Source organism: Rhinatrema bivittatum, chromosome 7 (genome assembly GCF_901001135.1).
Source record: "Rhinatrema bivittatum chromosome 7, aRhiBiv1.1, whole genome shotgun sequence".
Lineage (NCBI taxonomy): Eukaryota > Metazoa > Chordata > Amphibia > Gymnophiona > Rhinatrematidae > Rhinatrema > Rhinatrema bivittatum.
Window position 1 is genome coordinate 165,532,906 of NC_042621.1, and position 16,107 is coordinate 165,549,012.

The 16,107-nt window shown below is 48.5% G+C and overlaps 1 protein-coding gene across 7 annotated transcripts in view; it reads right to left on the reverse strand.

The window, feature by feature from the left end:
* Positions 1–16,107, reverse strand: part of BMS1 (BMS1 ribosome biogenesis factor) — a 158,391-nt gene that overhangs the window by 131,297 nt on the left and 10,987 nt on the right. For all 7 annotated transcript variants that reach the window (XM_029609482.1, XM_029609483.1, XM_029609480.1 and 4 more), the window contains one exon: positions 9,470–9,549. In XM_029609482.1, coding sequence (XP_029465342.1) covers positions 9,470–9,549 — 80 coding nt within the window. The remainder of the gene's footprint in view (positions 1–9,469; positions 9,550–16,107) is intronic.

Here is a 16,107-nt window from a genome sequence, read left to right on the forward strand (position 1 = left end):
GGAAAGGGCTTCCGTCCTTATCTGTGCAGCTTCCTGACTCAGTAGGTAGGAGCCCATTCCCCCTTGCTTATTGATGTACCACATGGCCACCTGGTTGTCAGTTTGAATCAGGATGACCTAGTTGGAAAGGTGATCCTGAAAAGTCCTGAGAGCATATCTGATTGCACAAAGCTCCAGGAAATTGATTTGGTGTTTGACTTCCTCTGGAGACCAAATGCCCTGAGTTTGTAGGTTTGCCAACATGTGCACCCCAGCCGAGGTTGGAGGCATCTGTTGTCAAGGTTATTTGAGGGTCTGCAGCCTGAAATGGAAGTCCTTGAAGCAGATTGGATTGGTTTATCCACCAAGCCAGCGATAAGCGAAGCTGGTTGGTGATGTGGACAATGGTGGACACTGGCTGAGAAGACTGAATCCTCTGCGATTTTAGAGTCCACTGCATTACTCTCATGGCCAGGCGGGCCATGGGAGTGACATGCATCGAGGAGGCCATATGACCCAGTAAGACCAGAAAATGATGTGCAGTTGTGTGTTGTCGAGACTGCAGTCGATGGACCACAGAAGCGAGAGTGAAAGCTCGATCCTGAGGTAGGAAGGCTTTCGCTTTTAGAGTGTCCAAGTCGGCCCCTATGAACAATAGGGTTTGAGAGAGAACTAGCTTGGATTTTGGATAGTTTATGAGAAACCCTAGGGAGATCAGGGTATGGCACATGAGTCATAGAGACGTCAGTGCAGCTTGCTGAGAAGGAGCCCTAATCAACCAATCGTCGAGATAGGGGTAGACGTGCTCCAGGAGTGATGAGTGGTCGGATGTTCCCCACGTCAGCCAAGGTGGGGAATCCGGTGGAACAGAGAGAAAGTTGAGGTGGTAACCTTGGGTTATTACAGCGAGTACCCACTGATCTGTAGTGATTGTATGCCATGGTTTGGAGAAGTGGCACAACCGGCCTCCGACGGGAATGGTCGGAAGCGGAGGCTGGGTACTGCTCTCTAGGAAGGAGTCAAAAGCCAGATGCTGGACCTGGCTGGGGGGCTGGCTGTGACTTCTGTACTCGAGGTTGCTTGGATTGGCCTTTTTGGTAAGGCTTAGAAGCTCGAGCCCTTGATGCCAAGGGATACAATCTCCTTTGCCAGTAGAATTGTCTCTTGGAGTCTCTCCTAAAAGATCTTTTGGAAGAGTACGAGAGATCAGAAGGTAGTAAGGAGAGCTGGCGCAGTCTCTCCTGGTGGTTTTTGAACTGTGCCACTGCTTCTTGAATCTTTTCTCCGAAAAGATTATCCCCAGAACAGGGCAAGTCAGCTAACCCGTCCTGTACTTCTGGTCTGAGGTCTGAAGACTTTAGCCAGGCCCATCTTCTCGCACTAATTCCTGCTGCCGAAACTCTGGAGGCGGTGTCGAAGATGTCATATGCCAACCATACTTCATGTTTGCCAGCATCTAGACCCTTTTGTGCTAGGGTATGAAGTTGGTCCTGGAATTGCAGAGGTAAGGCTTCAGCAAATTCCTGAATCTTCATAAACAGGGCCCTATTGTATGTATAATTGATAGGAAGCAATGCGAGAGAGGAGCATTGACCCATGAAATACTCGCCTTCCAAACGCATCCAGAAATTTCTGTTCCTTTCCTGGGGGAATGGAAGAGTGGGGTTTGGAGTGTTGTGCCCTCTTCTGGGCTGACTCCACAACTACTGAATGATTATCTAGTTGAGCTCTCTGGAAGCCAGGGGCTGGCTGAACTAGATAGGTGGCATCTGCCTTACGGTTGACAGGTGCCACAGAGCCAGGGTGCTCCCAATTTCTCTTTAAAAGGTCCAAGAGGATGTCATGAATAGGGATAGACATGATTTTCTTAGGAGCATCGAGAAATTGGAGAAGTTCTAACATCTGATGCCTAGAGACCTCTTCGGTCTGAAGCTGGAATGGAACCGTTTCAGACATTTCTTTAACAAAGTTGATAAAGGACAAGTCCTCTGGAGGAGAACGATTCCTTTCATCAAGAGGAGAGGGCTGTGAAGGCAGATCATCTGTATCCTGGGACGAATCATTGGTCCAGGGATTGTATGGCTCATTACCAGCTCCCATATGTTCATCAGAAGGGAGTAACGGTGCTATTCCGTTAGGTCCGGGCCTAGGCATCGATGGCATCGGTGCCATAGATAGATGTGTCGGTGGTAGCACTCCGGAGGGTGGAATGGAGATCGGTGATTCTTCTTCCGATGACAAGGGTATCAGTGAGGAAGGAATCGGGGCCATCGGTTCCTTCGGATGCACCGGTGGAAGGGCACCGATTAACTTATCCATTCTTGCCAATAGCGGTGCAAGTGCCATGTATATCGGATCGGTGGCTGGAGCAGGAACACCAGCATTGATGGAGGTTTGAACCCCTGGAGTGCTTTATCGATGGCCTCTTGGATCATCTGATACAATTCATCACGGAAACCTGGGGCATGGATATCCAGTTCCGGAGTAAGAGGCAGCACCGGCGTAGCCGGAGGGTCCACTGGTGAAGGTGGAATCGCGGATCCCGGCACCTGTCCAGGTGGGGAACGCCTCGGTGACCCAGAGACAGAAGAGGATAGGGCCTTTTCTGTTCGGGATTTCTTTGTCGGTAGCTCAGATGACGTTGATGCCGAGGGCTTGCCTGTATCGGTGGCCTGAGCTTTTCGATGGCGGTGTCGATGTTTTTCTCAATGTTCTCCTCAGTCTTTCTCCTGAGGAGGAACAGAGGGGGGGTCGACACCCACGGAGTCGTTGAAGCCAGTCGGGCAGCAGCGGTTTCCCAGTGCTGGTGCAAAGTAGACGGTACTGGTTCAGATGACGTCGAAGCTATCGATGGAGTCGGGGGTTTGGCCGAAAGAGAAGTCCCATCTTCTCCAGCCTAGTCTTGCGACCCTTTGGTGTCATTTGGGCACATTTGGTGCAAGTAAGGACATCATTCGAGTGCAGTCAGGGCACCGACGGAAACCTGACGCCATGGACTCGACAAACTTTAGCCGCAGTGTGGTCGATGGCTGGTAGGCCGCGAGGGAAAAACTCGACAGGAATCAACCACAAGCAGGTAAAAACTTACTGTTCGACCGCGGAGCAAAGTTATCGATAAGGGGACCCCTGTGGGGTAAACTTTTTTTGAAAATTTTGTTGAAGTTCTGTGAGGAAAAATTCCTGTCAGGAATCTCTGAAGAGCTCCTTAACCTGCGTGGCTACTGCAGCTCTGAAAAAAAGAAGACTGAAGGGGGACCCCTGCTGGCTGCAGGGTTGGTGCTATGCCGGGCATGCCCAGTAAGTGCCAGTTAAAGTTCTAAAAACTTTGACAAAAGTGTTCCGTGATTGGGCTCCATCCTGATGATGTCACCCATATGTGAGGACTACCATCCTGCTTGTCCTGTGAGAAAGCTAAAATTCAATTCTGTAAAAAATAGAAAAATAATCGCGGTCCGCCCAAGCGCCGAGTCAGGGAGGGAAGAGAGCTGCAGCGCCGGTGACACTGACAGAAAATGAAAAAATCAAAACTTTTTTTTTTTAAAAAAAAGACTTGCCCGACAGTGGTCCACGGTCTTGATCCAGCAGGGTGGAGTGAACCGGGCTCCCGGGTGTCACACCCAGAGCTACTAGCTTGGAACAAGAGGGCCCTCGACCCTGTAATGCAGCTGCCTCAACAACCAGAAGGGGATGGCCAACTCAGGACCTTACAAACTCCCTGGGAGGCTCAGGACAGAAACTGCTCCTTTTTTTACTTTGATTAAAAAAAAAAAAAAAAAAAAGTTTTACAGACTGAAAACTCTCTAGAACTCACTACTCTAGCTAACTCCAATGAGCAATCAGCACAAACTGTAGGCCTTGCACCTCTACCATCTGCTGAAGACAGAGAAATACTGCCGGACTGTAGGTGGCACCATCCTATATAATGTGGAATTTTGTTTTGAAAACTTCTCTGTCTCCATCTGCTAGAGGGGGAGCAAACCCCAGGAGTCTGGACTGATCCAAGTACGTACAGGGAAACAGGTTTTTAATATTGATGGCAAAAGAGTTTATGATAGAGTTGCCAACATCTGAAAACTGATTAACACCACACAGGACAATTTTCGTTCCTGTAATACCACAGATCAGTTCAGACAAGTGGGTTTTGCATCCCTACCAGCAGATGGTGGCAGATGAAAAAATCTTTGAAGTACTGCTACATATAAGAGTGCCACCCGCAGTCCTTCAGTATTGACTGTACCCAAGCCAAAGTGTTGATACCATTCCCCTTTTCAGGGCGAACAGGAAACACAGGGTTGGAACCCCCTGAACTGGAGCCTCTCATACTTCCAGAAAGAAGAATGTTCTGATAACTACTTAACTCAAAATTCTCACCATATGTACAGTTTGCAAAATTTCTGATATAAGGTGTACAAAACCACCAGGAAATTCAGTCTTTCGGCAGCAAAGGGACCTGGTCTCTGGCATTACAGGAACAAAAATTAACAGGTAAAAAACAGTTTTCCTTTCCTGTTCATACCCAGATCAATCCAGACAAGTGGGATGTACCCAAGCAGCCCTAGACTGGGCAGGAACCTGAAAGACCCATGCATAGAACACTTTTCATCAAAAGCTGCATCTTCCTGTGCCCGAACATCCAAATTGGTAATGCTTGGTGAAAGTATGAAGCGAGGACCACGCAGCAGCCCTACATATCTACTGAGGAGACACCAGCTGACACTCCGCCTGCGCTCTTGTAGAATGCACTCTCAGGCCTACTGGAATTTCATGACCCTTACAAATATAAGTCAAGCAAATGGTCTCCTTCAGCCAACGAGACATCGTGGCTTTAGAAGCTTTATTTCCTTTCTTCACTCCACCGAATACCTCAAGAAAGTGATCCAACTGCAGAAAACAGTTAGTGACCTTCAAATAACATAAGAGAGTTTGGACGCACATCCAAAAGATGAAGATCCCTATATTGCGGGGACTGCCTAGACAACTCCAGAAGCTCTACTGTCTGATTCATAAGGAAGAAGGAAACCACCTTTGATAAGAAGGAGGGGACAGTTTGCAACATCACCCTGTCATTAGAAATATGCAAAAAAGGATCCCTGAAAGACAGAGCCTGAAGCTCTGAAATCTGTCTGGCTGAACATATGGCCACCAGAAAAACTGCCTTCAATGTCAGATCCTTCAAAGACACTCCCCTTAAGGGCTCAAAGTGTATCCCACAGAATACCCATAACACTAAGTCGAGGTTCCAATCCAAGCATAACTTCTGAACCAGAGGACGCAAATGCTTAACCCCCTTCAGGAATTGAACCACATCAGGATGAGAGGCCAAAGACCTCCCCTGCAACTTGCCCCTAAGGCATCCCAAGGCTGAAACTTGGACATGGAGCGAGCTATAGGCTAGTCCCTTAGACACCCCCTGCTGCAGAAAGGCCAAGATGTGAGGAATGCCCACAGTAAGGATATCCAGCTGTTGTAGCAGACACCAAGTCTCAAACACCTTTCAGACTCTGAAGTACACCATAGAAGTAGAAGGTCTTCTAGCCTAGAGCAATGTGGAAATTACTGGTTCCAAATATCCTTTCAGGCACAACTGGTGACTCTCAAAAGCCAAGCCATGATACGAAAACGATCCTCCCAATCCGAAAATATGGATCCCTGTCGCAGCAAACCTGGCAGGTGAGCTAACCTGAGAGATCCATCTATTGCGAGGTACACCAGATCCGCAAACCGTGGCTGACACTGCTACTCCGGCACCATCAGCACCACCTTCCTGGATGTGTCTCTAAGCGCCGCAACATTCGACTGATGAGTGGCCAAGGAGGAAACACGTACAGTAGGACTCCTGGCCACGGACACATTACAGCATCCAGCCCTTCTGAGTCAACTTCCCTGCTGCGACTGAAAAGTCTTGGTGCCTTTGCATTGGCACGCATTGCCATTAGATCCAGCTGAGGAATACCCCACCTGGCAGAAATGTGATCCCTGGCCTTCGGGGGCAACTCCCATTCCCCTGAATGTAGCTATTGCCTGTTGAGGAAATCCACTTGCATGTTGTCCATTCCCGCTACCAAGATGCCGCTATTCCCTTGAAGTGACGCTCCAAACAAACAGCTGTTGAGCCTCCACAGCCACAATGTGACTCTTTGTCCCTCCTTGATGATTAAATGTACACCACTGCTGTCACACTGTCTGAGAAAATGCAAACCATCAGACTTTTGATCCAGAGCAGAAAAGCCTCCAGGGCCCTGCAGATCGCCCTGGTCTTCAGACGACTGATAGACCAGGACCTCTCCACTATTGACCAAAGACCTTGGGCAGATGCCCTAGGCATAACGCCCTCCCCCCCCCCCCCCCCCCCCCCAACCATTGAGGCTGGCATCTGTGGTCTCCAGATCCACTCCGTTTTCCAGGTTGTGTTGAGAAAGCTGCCACAAGAGACTGGACCTGGATTCTCCTAGAAGAGGTAAAGACAGGTGATTCTCCTCCAACAATAGATTCCACCTCGCAAGAGCGCCTAATGCAAAGGTCGCATGTGAGTAAAGGCCCACAGGACCAAATCCAACATGGAGGCTGTGGAACCCAGGACCTGCAAATAATCACAGACCTTTGGCACCAACATACGCAACACGCACGTCACCTGCACCTCTAACTTCAAACAATTTGTCTGCAGTCAGAAATACCTTGCCTTTTTGGGTATCGAAGCATGCTCCCAGATACTCCACCGACTGGGTCAAAACTAGGTGACTGCCACATTTATCACCCAACCCAGCTAACTGAAAGTGTCCATAACTTACTGAATAGACTGATTGCACTCTTCCTCCGTCTTCACCCGAATGAGCCATTCGCCTAGATATGATTGGACTAAAATCCCCTCTCACCTCAAGCCTGCCGTCACCATGACCATCACTTTCGTGAAGGTTCAGGGTGCCGGGGCCAAGCCAAAGGGGAGAGCCCGGAACTGAAATTGCTGCCCTAGCACCATGAACCGAGCAACTTCTGATGGTCCCTTTGAATAGGAATATGGAGGTAAGCCTCGTCAGGTCCAATGACGTCAGGAACTCTGCCCTGCTATCACTGTTTGCAACGTCTCTATATGAAAACGCAGAACACGTAAGACTACATTAACCTTTTGCACATCTAAAATGGGACAGAAGGTGCCTTCCTTTTTGGGGACCATGAAATAAATGGTGTACCTCCCCAGTTGCTGCTCAACCAGCGGGACTGCAACTATTGTGTTCAAACTTAGAAACCTCTGCAGAGTCCCCCTTACTGCGAGACAAGCAATGTTGCTCCCGTGGAAGAACCTTCTTCCCCCGACATGCAGCCAATACAGAAGGAGCTAGCACTGAGCCTTCCGGACCAGAGCCCGCGCACCTTGCACATTGCCATACATGGTTTCAGCACCATTTTCCACCCGGCCCCTAAAGGCAAAATTTCAGTGACAAAGCAGGCCACACACGTGACCGAGATGCTAAGTCACGCAACTGCATTGGCCAAAGCAGCATATGGCACACCTTCTCTGCACAGCCAGTTCCCCCGATGGGAGAAAACCAAGGGTGGGCTATTTCTCTCCCTCCAGCCGAAGCATACAGTTCCCGCCATCGAAAATGCCCTGGTCGCCAAGCTGCCGAGACTTAAGCTTCAGATTTCTAAACTACTTTTTTTTTTTTTTTTTTTAAACTTAATCCAGAATGAACAAGAACAGGATTACTTCCCTTTGACCAGAAGACGGCGGTTTGCAGGAGACCACCTCAGAGGCAGCGAGGGAGCCAGTCCCCTTGCTATCAAGGCCTCCGGAAAAAGAGGGCTACAGCAGGCAGAGGTTTCCAACCCCCCGATCGCCCAGCTCCATGTGAGGGATGGTCCAGAAAAGTACCTAACACCTCAGGGAGCCTCAGTCCAACTTCCTAACTCCAAATTCTTTTTCTTTTTTGTCAGACTGCAGGTTTGCACCTCTACCATTTGCTGAAGATAGAAATACTGAGGACTGCAGGTGGCACTCTCAGATATGTAGCAGTGCCTCAAAGTTTTGTTCTCTGCCTCCTTCTACTGGTAGGGATGCATAAACCCACCTGTCTGGACTGATCTGGGTATGAACAAGAACTGAAATTTTCCATTAAAATTCAGTGGGTGGTGCAACTGAGCAACCTTTTTTACATATAGCTGAAAATGACCAGGGATTATTTTTATATTAAAGACGGGAATGGATGCCAGTTCATTTCTACATCTACAGGCAAACTTGTTAAAGTAATTCATTACCGATTATTCTGATCACTTATTCCATTTTCAGGTACCAACACCCATAAAAGATTATTCTGCTTACATTTCTAAAAGTACCGAAATTGTATCACTGTAAGTAATGGACTGTTACAGAAAATTACTTTACTTGCCTCTTCCTAAAGTAATCTATTTCTGCCACCTTCTCTATGGCAAAATTATGATTTAGAAAGAATCCTACAGAACATGGCATTATAAACAAAATAATGAAATGCAACCTTATAACTTCATCTTTACTGAGTCAGAGGAAAATATAAAGGCACTTGGTGACAACAATCAAGTAAACAAAAACATCCATATAACAATGGCTTAGCCTTATCATAAGACAGCCAATACGGGTTTTCCCAATTAATGGGCCGATACAGTAAAAATTGAGGGAGAGCGCGCGTGCGCGCGATTCAGTAAGTTAATTTATTTAAATTAGGGCCCACGATAAAGAGAGGCGCTAGGGACACTAGCGCGTCCCTAGCGCCTCTTTTTGGACAGGAGCAGCGGCTGTCAGCGAGTTTGACAGCCGACGCTCAATTTTGCAGGCATCGGTTCTCAAACCCGCTGACAGCCACAGTTTCAGAAACCGGACGCCAGCAAAATTGAGCTTCCGGTTTTCAACCCGCGAGCCCATTAAAACATTTTTTTTAACTTTTTTTTTTTTTTTTTTTTTTTTTTTTTAACTTTTGGGACCTCCGACTTAATATCGCCATGATATTAATTCAGAGGGTGCACAGAAAAGCAGTTTTTACTGCTTTTCTGTGCACTTTCCAGGTGCCGGCAAAAATTAACACCTATCTTTGGGTAGGCGCTAATTTCTGAAAGTAAAATGTGCGGCTTGGCTGCACATTTTACTTACTGTATCGCACGGGAATGACTAACAGGGCCATCAACATGCATTTGCATGTTGCGGGCGCTATTAGTCTTGGGGGGGTTGGATGCGCATTTTCAACGCACTATTACCCCTTACTGAATAAGGGGTAAAGCTAGCGCGTCGAAAACGTGCGTCCAACTGCCGGTTAACAGTGCGCTCCACTGGAGCGCACTATACTGTATCGGCCTGTAAGACAGCAAAGCAAAAGAGAAAGATGGAGAAGCCCCATCACACACACACAACCATACCCAAACGCAACCAATCAAATTTTCAAAAGCACTATGAATACCTTTTGCTGATAATTCAGGACACTAGGTCCAAATCTCTTAAATCTCCAACTTCTTGCAATTTACTTACCAAGTCAGCTACTTTCGCCAAATCAATCATTGTGTTAATGTCACATCCACACTCGATGATTGTTAATCTGCGCTTTTTGCCTACAAGAAAGAACCATTTTAGAATAGAGAAAACACAAAACTACCTAAACCAGACAGGTTACTCCCATCACTTTTCATTAACTTAAACGCTTGGCCTGTGTAGCTTACATAATTCATCAAGAAGCCTTTGCTTGTTCCAGAGATAGCCTTGGACAGGCAGCCTTCCTATTCTCTCAGGATGAACTCATAATAAACAAGGGGCTCACACCCTGGGTGGAAATGCATTCACGAATCTGCACATGTAAGCCAAAAGGATTCATTTGTTCAAAATCTCCTGTGAGCACATCATGCTCCTCCAATACAGTGCTGTGTCTGCAAGATCAGATGCCTGTCCTCCAATCACTGCTGGAAACTTTCTAAATAGAACCTCAATGATCAAACGCAAACCTCATGTTGTGTAACTGTGTACCTCCCATGCTCATCTCAGTCTCACGCTGCAAAAAAAAGGAAAATTGGTTCTTACCTGCTCATTTTCATTCCTGAAGTACCACGGATTAGTCCAGACGAGTGGGTTTATCCATCTCTACCAGCAGATGGAGGCAGGGAACAAAACATTTTAGGCACTGCTACATAACAGAGAGTACCATCGGCAGTCCCTCCATATTGACCTGTACCCAAGCCAAGATGCCTATCTCAACAAATCCAAATAAACCTTGGGCGAATAGAGAAAGTTGGAGCCCCCTGCAAACTAGACCCCCTTGATTTAACATAAACCATATACCAAACTATGTACACTGCTCATTACTCTGAGTATATCAGATGCCAGCTCTGCCATTACCAGAAACGAGAAAGTCTTTTGAAATATGGGGACAGGTCTCTGGACTGATCCGGGGTATTTCAGGAACAAAGATTTACAGGTAAGAACCAATTTTCCCTTCCTGTTCGTACCCCGGATCAGTCCAGGCGAGTAGGATATACCCAAGCCTCTCTATTCTGGGCGGGAACTCAAAAGACCCACACGCAAAACACTCTCCCCAAATGTCACCTCTTCTAAGGCCCGCACTTGTAAGCATAATGTTTGATAAAAGTGTGAAGAAAAGACCATGTCACCGCATGACAAATCTCCTGCAGAGAAAATAGTTGACACTCCGCCAATGAGGTCGCCTGCGCCCTAGTGGAATGCACTCTCAACCCCTAAAGCACCAACCGGCCCTTACAGAGGTAAGCCGAAGCTACAGTCTCTTTTAACCAAATCGAGCACTAGGGCCCTTGGAAGCCTAATTTCCCTTCTTTGCTCCACTGAACAGGACAAACAGATGATCAGGTCTCTGAAAGGCATTCATCACCTTGAGATACCACAAAAGAATTCGAAGCACGTCCAAATAAGTGAAGCTCCTTAGCCATCGGAATTTCAGCTGACAAATTTGGAGAAGCCAGAAGCTTGACCACCTGATTAATTTGAAAAGAGGACACCACCTTCGGCAAAAAGGAAGGTGCCATACGTAAAGAAACCCCATCCTTCAAAAAGGACAGGAAAGGGTCCCTACACAACAATGCTTGCAGCTCAAATTCGCCTAGCTGAACAAATGGCAACCACGGACACATTCTTCATAGTAACATAGTAATGACAGCAGAAAAAGACAAATGGTCCATCTAGTCTGCCCAGCAAGCTTCCCAAGGCAGTCACTGCTGCTCCGTGCAGGTTACCCCCATGTTTCTCTTAAGCGTAGTAACTGCGGCTTCATGCCGGTTAAGCTTTTTTATTTATTCCCATCCTCTAACCTTTTAGGGATCCACAGGTTTATCCCATGCCCCTTTGAAATCCTTCAGTTTTAGTCTTCACCACTTCCTCCAGAAGGGCATTCTAGGCATCACCCTCTCAGTGAAGAAATATTTCCTGACGTTGGTTCTAAGCCTTCTTCCCTGGAGTTTCAAATCGTGACCCCTAGTTCTACTAAATTGTTTCCAATGGAAAAAAGGTTTGTTGACGACCATGGATCATTAAAACCTTTTAAGTATCTGAAGGTCTGTATCATATCACCCCTGCTCCTCCTCTCTTCCAGGATATACATATTCAGGTTCTTCAACCTCTCCTCATAAGTCATTCGATGGAGACCATCCACCATTTTGGTCGCCCTTCTCTGGGCCACATCCATCCTGTCTCTATTTCCTTTCAGATACGGTCTCCAGAACTGAACACAATACTCCAGGTGAGGCTTCACCAAGGACCTGTACAAGGGGATTATCACTTCCCTTTTCTTACTAGATATTCCTCTCTCTATGCAGCCAAGCATTCTTCTGGCTTTGGCTATTGCCGTGTCACACTGCTTCGTTGACTTAAGGTCATTAGACACTATCAGCCCTCCTGCTCTGTGCACATCAGCCCTTCACCCCCAAACGCATATAGTTCTTTCGGATTACCACACCCCATATGAATGACTCTGCATTACTTGGCATTGAATCCCAGCTGCCATATCTTCGAGCACTCTTCCAGCTTCCTTAAATCCCGTCTCCACTCTGTCCACACTGTTGCATATCTTAGTATCATCCGCAAATAGACAAATTTTACCTTCTATCCCTTCCGCAATGCCGCTCACAACATTCAAGGTTAGAGCCTTCGACGACACCCTCCACATTGGTTCGAAAGAAGGGCCATACAGTATCCGAAGAACAAAATTCAGATTCCATGGTAGACAGATCTTCCACACCAGAGGCTGCAAATGTTTTGCCCCTTTTAGGAAACGAACTACATCTGGATGAGATGCCAGTGGTCTACCATGAATCCTACCTTGAAGGGAACCCAAGGCTGCGTCCTGGACCCGAAGGGAATTATAGGCCAACCCCTTAGCCAAACCACTCTGCAAAAAAGGCCAGGATCTGCAGGATGTCCACCTTTAAAGGCTGCACTCTGTTCTACGAACACCAAGATTTGAAAACTCTCCACACCTGGACATAAACCATTGAAGCAGAAGGTCTCCTCGCCTACAGGCTCAGGACAGCATTTCAAACAGAGACACCGACCCTCAAAAGCCAAGACGCTAGAAAGAAGTGATCCTCCTGGTCTGAAAATACGGGTCCCTGCCGTAGCAACCCTGAGAGATGAGCCAAATGAATGGAACCGTCTACCGCCAGACGCAAGTGGTCCGCAAATCACGGCCACTCAAGTGCCACCAGAATCACCCTGCCCAGATGAAGCTTGATGCGCCATAGCACTCGACCTACGAGAGGCCATGGTGGAAACATGTACAGCAACAGGTGTGTCGGCCACAGTGGCATGAGATTGTCGATGCCCTCCGAACAGACCTTCTGCGACTGAAAAAACCAATCCGCTTTTGCATTTGCCAGAGTTGCCATGAGGTCTACCACTGGTCTGCCCCACTTTGCCTACAGCAAGGCAAAGGCTTCCACTGACAACTCCCACTCCCCTGGGTCTAGACACTGTCTGCTGAGGAAGTCCACCTGCACATTGCCCACTCCAGCCACATGAGAAGCACTATTCTCACCTCATGTTTCTCCACCCACACGAACAGTTCTTACACCTCCAGTGCCACTAGACAACTCTTCATACCGCCCTGACGATTGATGTATGCAACTATTGTCGCATTGTCCGAGAATACTCGCACCAACTTGTCCCAAACGAGCAGAAGAAACACCAGTAAGGACTTGCGCATTGCCCTGATTTCCAGCAGATTGATAGACCATCGCCTCCTCTGGCGACCACTGACCCTGGGCTGATTTCCCTTGACAAATTGCCCCCAGCCAAAAAGGCTGGCATCCATAGTCACTAGCACACAGTCAAACATCTACAGATCCATTCGTTTCACCAGACTGCGCCAAGACAGCCACCATGAAAGACTGGACCTGGCATCCTCTAGCAACGGTAAAGGAGGCTGAAATTCTTCTAACAGAGGATTCCAGTGGGGTAACAGGGCCCCCAGCAGAGGACACATGTAAGCAAAGGCCCACAACACTAATTCCAGTGTAGACGCCATGGAACCCAGGACCTGCAGGTAATTCTAGACCCTGGGAACCGACAGGTGCACAAGCCAAAGAACCTGACTCTGCAATTTGAGGACTCTCTCTGTCATCAGAAACACCTTCCCAAACTGGGTTTCGAAGCATGCTCCCAGATACTCCAAAGACCGGGTCGGCCTCAGATGACTCTTTGCGACGTTTGTAACCCAGCCTAATGACTCCAGAAGCTATGTTACCCACTAGACTGAGCGACCACACTCCACCTCCGACTTCGCCTGTATCGGCAAATCGTCCAGGTATGGGTGTACCAGGATACCTTCCTTCCTGAGTGCCGTCGCTACTACCACCATCACCTTCGTGAACGTGCGCAGCGTCGTCACTAACCCAAAGGGAAGAGCTCGAAACTGGAAATGTTCTCTCAGAACCACGAACCTCAGAAACTTCTGGTGTTCGGTCCGAATGGAGGTATGAAGATAGGTTTCTGATAAGTCCAACAACACTAGAAATTCCCCTTTGCGCACCGCCGCTATCACTGTGCTCAACGTCTCCATCTGAAAACAAGGCAACCGGAGGGCAGCATTTACCTTCTGCAAATCGAGAATGGGCAAAAAGGTCCCCTCTTTCTTTGCACCACGAAGTACACAAAATACCTGACCTGCCCCCTCTTCTGAGGTGGCACTGGAACAATGGCGTGCAGAAGTTGCAACTAATGTAGCATGTCCCGCACTGCCTCTTGCTTGCAGCAGAAGACTACAAAGGTGTTCCTGAGCTGACAAGAAAATTCTAAGGCATAGCCATCTCTTATCAACTCCAGGACCCACCTGACATGATTCTGGTCCACTCCTCGTAAAATAGACAGTCTCCCTACGATCGCCTCCAGGGAGGAGCAGACCAACACACCTTCATTGTCCAATCTTGTTTCCTCTCCCTCCTTGGGAACCACCATCCCTCGGGAACCTGTACTGACTCTGAAAGGGCTGCTACCTGCCAGAACTCTGCTTCTGTGCTGCCGGAGCAGGATCTTGCCCGCATGAAATCTCCTAGCCTCTCGAAAATGGGCTTGCGGCGGAAAGGACTTCTTAGGGCCCTTCCTATCCTCAGGCAATGTATTTATCTTTGACTCGCCCAACTGCTTCACGAGCTGCTCCAAGTCCTCTCCAAAGAGAAACTTCCCCCTGAAGGGGAGGTTTGACAGCTGGACTTTAGACCATACTTCTGCTGACCAATTCTGCAGCCACAGGAGCCTTTGCGCTGCCACCGCAGACATACTTCTAGCGGCAATTTGGACCATTTCATACAGAACATCAGCCACATAAAGCTGGGTGTGGCCTAAGCGGGCCACCTGCGCTACGTCAGTTGCCGCTCCTGAATGCCTGTTATGTGCCTTCTGCACCCAGGACAAGCAGGCTCTCTGCATCAGACTTCTTCATACCACTGCCAGAAGAGTCAAAGCTGAAACTTCAAACAGCTGCTTGAGCAGAATCTCCAGCTTCCTGTCCTGGACATCCTTTAGGACTGCCACTCCCGCTACCGGGATGGTCCTCTTTTTCATAACCAGTCACCGCTGCATCCACCTTGGGAATTCTCCATGCTTCCAAGGTCTGCTCCAGCAAGAGGTATAGCTTCCCCCTAGCCCTCGCTACCTTCAGGCCCACTTCAGGAGATTCCCACTCCACCAACTTTGTCACCTGCTTCAGCAATGGGAAAGCTATAGGGGGTCTCCACAATCTCTCCAGGAGCGAGTTCACCCCTTCCTTATCCAAATCCTCTTGTACGGCTTTAATTCCGAGTTCCTCCAGTACCTGAAGTATCAATGGACCCAGTTTCTCCCTCTGCAACAGGTAATCACCTTCCGAAACTGGAACTGCATTGGGATCCTGCGTTGGATCCCCCAAAGCATCCACTGGACCCCCTTGCAGCTGATCAGGATCATCTGTACTCTCCGACAAAATCTCCTATTCCAGGGCTCGGCTGACTCCCAACATGCACAGGATCCCTCCTGACTCCACCAGCCCTCTAGCCTTCTTGGCCGTCCGGGGCTTCTTAGGTAAATGTCTTTGCCCCTAACTCCTTTCTGGCTAAATATGCCTCAAGAAGGAGAAGAACAAAACCCATGGAAAACGCTTCTGGGTCAGAGGAGAAAGAGTCCTGATCCACTACCTCTCGAGCCCCTCCCCTTCCCCTGCCCCCAGCAGAGTCCTTTCCCACAGGAAAAAGCATGGGAAGGGAGTCCCGGGGCTCAGAAATGGCAGCCTGCACTTCAGCATATGCTGCCAAAATGGCCACCAGCTCCTCTGACACCCCCCCCCCCCCAGAGTCCCCAGAGCTGGCCCAGCCGCCTGTGCATTTTCACTGCCTCCCAAGGGTCCCGCCGAGGTCCCAGTCCAGAGGCACAATCATGGCAAAACAAGGCCCAATCGCAGCAAACCCACCTGAAACCGCAGCCGCAACAAATTCTGTCATGCTGCACAGGAGCTGGCATGCACACATGGTCGGGCCTAAAAATAGCAGCTACCGACACTATCCCGGTGCTGAAATACTCAGCACCCGGCCCCAACAAGCAAAGGCACTTCAGCCCGCTCTCTCCTGCCTGCCTCCCAGCAGAAAAACACACAGCACTGACTACTACCTTAGCCCTGCTTC